The 3,241-nt window shown below is 53.7% G+C and overlaps 1 protein-coding gene across 1 annotated transcript in view; it reads left to right on the top strand.

Moving 5' to 3' along the window:
• Positions 1-3,241, top strand: part of LOC109391837 (keratin, type II cytoskeletal 5-like) — a 334,229-nt gene that overhangs the window by 311,985 nt on the left and 19,003 nt on the right. The window contains exon 2 of the mRNA XM_019659746.1: positions 235-449. Within this exon, the coding sequence (XP_019515291.1) occupies positions 235-449 (215 nt within the window). The remainder of the gene's footprint in view (positions 1-234; positions 450-3,241) is intronic.

Here is a 3,241-nt window from a genome sequence, read left to right as displayed (position 1 = left end):
GGCACTCTGCCCAGCCGAGCCCAGTGCTATCTGTGTCTTGGATAAGTGCCCCGTCTCCCCAGAAGAGTGAGATTAGGCTCTTCGCTCTGGATATCCCCTCCTGGGACCCAGAGCCAGGCACTGCACATGGGAAAGGTTTCAGGGGACAGCATGAGATGGGAGAAAAAAAACTGGTGATTAATTACTGAAACATAAAATTCAGGTTTTTTCATCTTCAAACTCTGTCCCCTCCAGGTGCGGTTCCTGGAACAGCAAAACAAGGTCCTGGACACCAAGTGGACCCTGTTGCAGGAGCAGGGCACCAAGACCGTGAGGCAGAACCTGGAGCCTTTGTTTGAGCAGTACATCAACAACCTCAGGAGACAGCTGGACAGTGTCCTGGGGGAGAGGGGTCGCTTGGACTCAGAGCTCAGGAACATGCAGGACCTGGTGGAGGACTTTAAGAACAAGTGAGTTGCAGTAGAGTGGTGATGGGGTGGGTGATGTCTTCTTGGTAGCACATGCACTTCATAATCAGACTACTGCTTACGCCTTCCCCACGGGCTAGATGCTTATGCTTTCTATGGACACCCAAAGTACTAAAATAAAATCCAGGTCCATGTTTAGAAAGTTACTGCCCCAAGCTCAGCCCTTCTGCAAGGCACTTAGCCACTGACCACAGCAACAAGCTCGACGCCCTTGGCACCAGCTGGTGAAAGCGCAGCCATGTAATCCTGCATTTTGATGGATTCCCTCCAAAGCAGGAACTGGTGACATAACCCAGCTTGACAGCTCAAATAATTTCTTTAGTCCTTAAGAACCTGCAGCTGGGCTGCTAGTGTTTGTTTGTTTTTTTTTAAAGACTTTGAAAGCTGAGAAAAGCATTAGAGAAATTGACTAGACGTGGAGTCNCTTCAAAGCCATCCCCACCCCACTCCTATTTCTAGCCCCATCCCAGAGGTGCCCCCCCACCACCACCAACACCCATAGCTTTTGATGGCCCTAACACTGTCTGAGAGTCCTGCTTCTGTTTGGGGGAGGAGGAAAGGTGGCCCCACTCAGATTTGCAGCCAAAAAGAGACAGTGAGGTTTAGGACAGACACTTGCCAAAGCCTGACCAGACCCCTTCTCCTCCACCTGGTGCCACAGTCCACCTGGACAAGCTTTGCAGAGGGTCTTATGGTGGTCCTCCCGAAAGCAACTGGGGCAGATTGTTACGCCAGCTACCTGGTCCCCTAAACCTGCTCTGTCTAGTCTCGCTGGCAGGGCAACCTGTAGACTTAGAATTCCATTTTCCATTTTCCATTCCACTGGCTCTGAAGGAGACTTTGGGCTGGAGCCCAGAGAAAGCACAGCAGTTCCCGCTGCTTAGAGCGGATTGGTTCTCCGTTATAACAGGCCGGAGGATTCTCAACACGTTCCTGATGAGATTAGAAGCTCCTGCAGGTATGTGTTTGTGGCGGCCCTCAGCCTGTATCAACAGATACAATGACTCATTTTTTGCCTAGTGGAATAACCAAGGGCTTGCTGGGACACACCCGGGGGGGGCTGGGGAACGGGGAAAGCAGCTCCCCCTGAAGAGAGACGTAACTGGCCAGCTGAGTCTCAGGACTTTTGTGAGGGATCTCAGGGAGCCCTTGGGTTTGCTCAGCTCCATCGGATCCTGACCAGGCAGAAGTGCAAGGAAAAATGCTGAGTTAGGAGGAGCTGTGGAGGACTAGGCCTGCCCCTGAAGAGGGTGTCCCACGTTCTCTGTCTCTGAGCTTGGGGTTTAAGGAGACTTTCTGACCTGAACCTTGCAGGATAATCTTCCCTGGGCTGGGAGATAACTGTGCCTCCCCCAAGAAAGGAAATTCTACAGTAAAAGACAGGTCTATTTTCCCTTCTGGCACATAGCTGAGATATCAGGCCACAGTTGCCTTCCAAGTGCTGAAAATACTTGCAGCAACCTCCTGTCTAGAGGAGTGAGAAGGGCAGATCACTGCCAGTGAGGGCTCGCTTTGTCCCCCACTCATGGACAGTATACTCCATGCTGGGATGGTTGGTAATATCCCTGGTCCCATAAGGATCCCTCAGGACATTGGCCAAAATTCCCCTTGCTTCCTGGCATCCTTTTTGGGCTGTTCACAGCCCATGGGGAAGTGAGACTTGCTGGCAGTGTGGCCGACTTGCTGCCAAGACACCAATGCTGCAAGGCAAGGTTATTCCTAACTGAGCAGAGCCTGCCAGAAAGAAAGCGTTTGCACCCCACACCACCGTGCAGGTGTGATTGTGAGCTCACAGCTGCCCCCCAGGCATGCCCAACCCACATAATCATTCACAGCTCGACAACTCTCCCTCCCACCCGTTCTAGAGGATAAAAGGGGGATTGCCTTCCCGGGCAACAGCCACCTTCTGCGTCCTGCTGAGCTCTGTTCTCTCCAACTTCTAGTGCCTGGTACTCTTGCACCACCAGGAACAAGCCATCATGTCTCGCCAGTCGAGTGTGTCTTTCCGGAGTGGGGGCAGCCGTAGCTTCAGCACCGCCTCAGCCATCACTCCATCTGTTTCCCGCACCAGTTTCACCTCCATGTCCCGGTCCGGGGGTGGTGGTGGCGGCGGCTTTGGCCGGATGAGCCTTGGTGGTGCTGGTGGAGCAGGCGGCTATGGTAGCCGGAGCCTCTACAACCTGGGAGGCTCCAAGAGGATCTCCATCAGCGCTGGTGGCGGCGGCGGCGGCTTCAGGAACCGATTTGGTGCCGGTGCTGGAGGTGGCTATGGCTTTGGAGGTGGAGCTGGGAGTGGATTTGGTTTAGGCGGTGGAGCTGGTGGTGGCTTTGGGCTCGGTGGTGGCGCTGGCTTCGGGCTCGGTGGTGGAGGTGCTGGCTTCGGGCTCGGTGGTGGAGGTGCTGGCTTTGGAGGTGGCTTTGGTGGCCCTGGCTTCCCTGTGTGCCCCCCTGGAGGCATCCAAGAGGTCACAATCAACCAGAATCTCCTCACTCCTCTGAACCTGCAAATCGACCCCACCATCCAGCGGGTGCGGACTGAGGAGCGTGAGCAGATCAAGACCCTCAACAACAAGTTTGCCTCCTTCATCGACAAGGTGAGCCGTGATCCTTTGTGAGAAACCACTATGTGTGTGGAATAAACACCAAGGAAGCAGGAAGAGGGAGCTTGCCTGACTTTGTGCAAATACCTTCATAGTTTGCAGTTACATGTTTCTATTTGTTCCTGCATCCGGATTTATGGCTTAATTTCTCAGTTAGACCGACAGCTTAGAATG

This window comes from Hipposideros armiger, unplaced genomic scaffold (assembly GCF_001890085.2).
Source record: "Hipposideros armiger isolate ML-2016 unplaced genomic scaffold, ASM189008v1 scaffold_303, whole genome shotgun sequence".
Lineage (NCBI taxonomy): Eukaryota > Metazoa > Chordata > Mammalia > Chiroptera > Hipposideridae > Hipposideros > Hipposideros armiger.
This window is presented reverse-complemented; position numbering and strand designations above follow the sequence as displayed.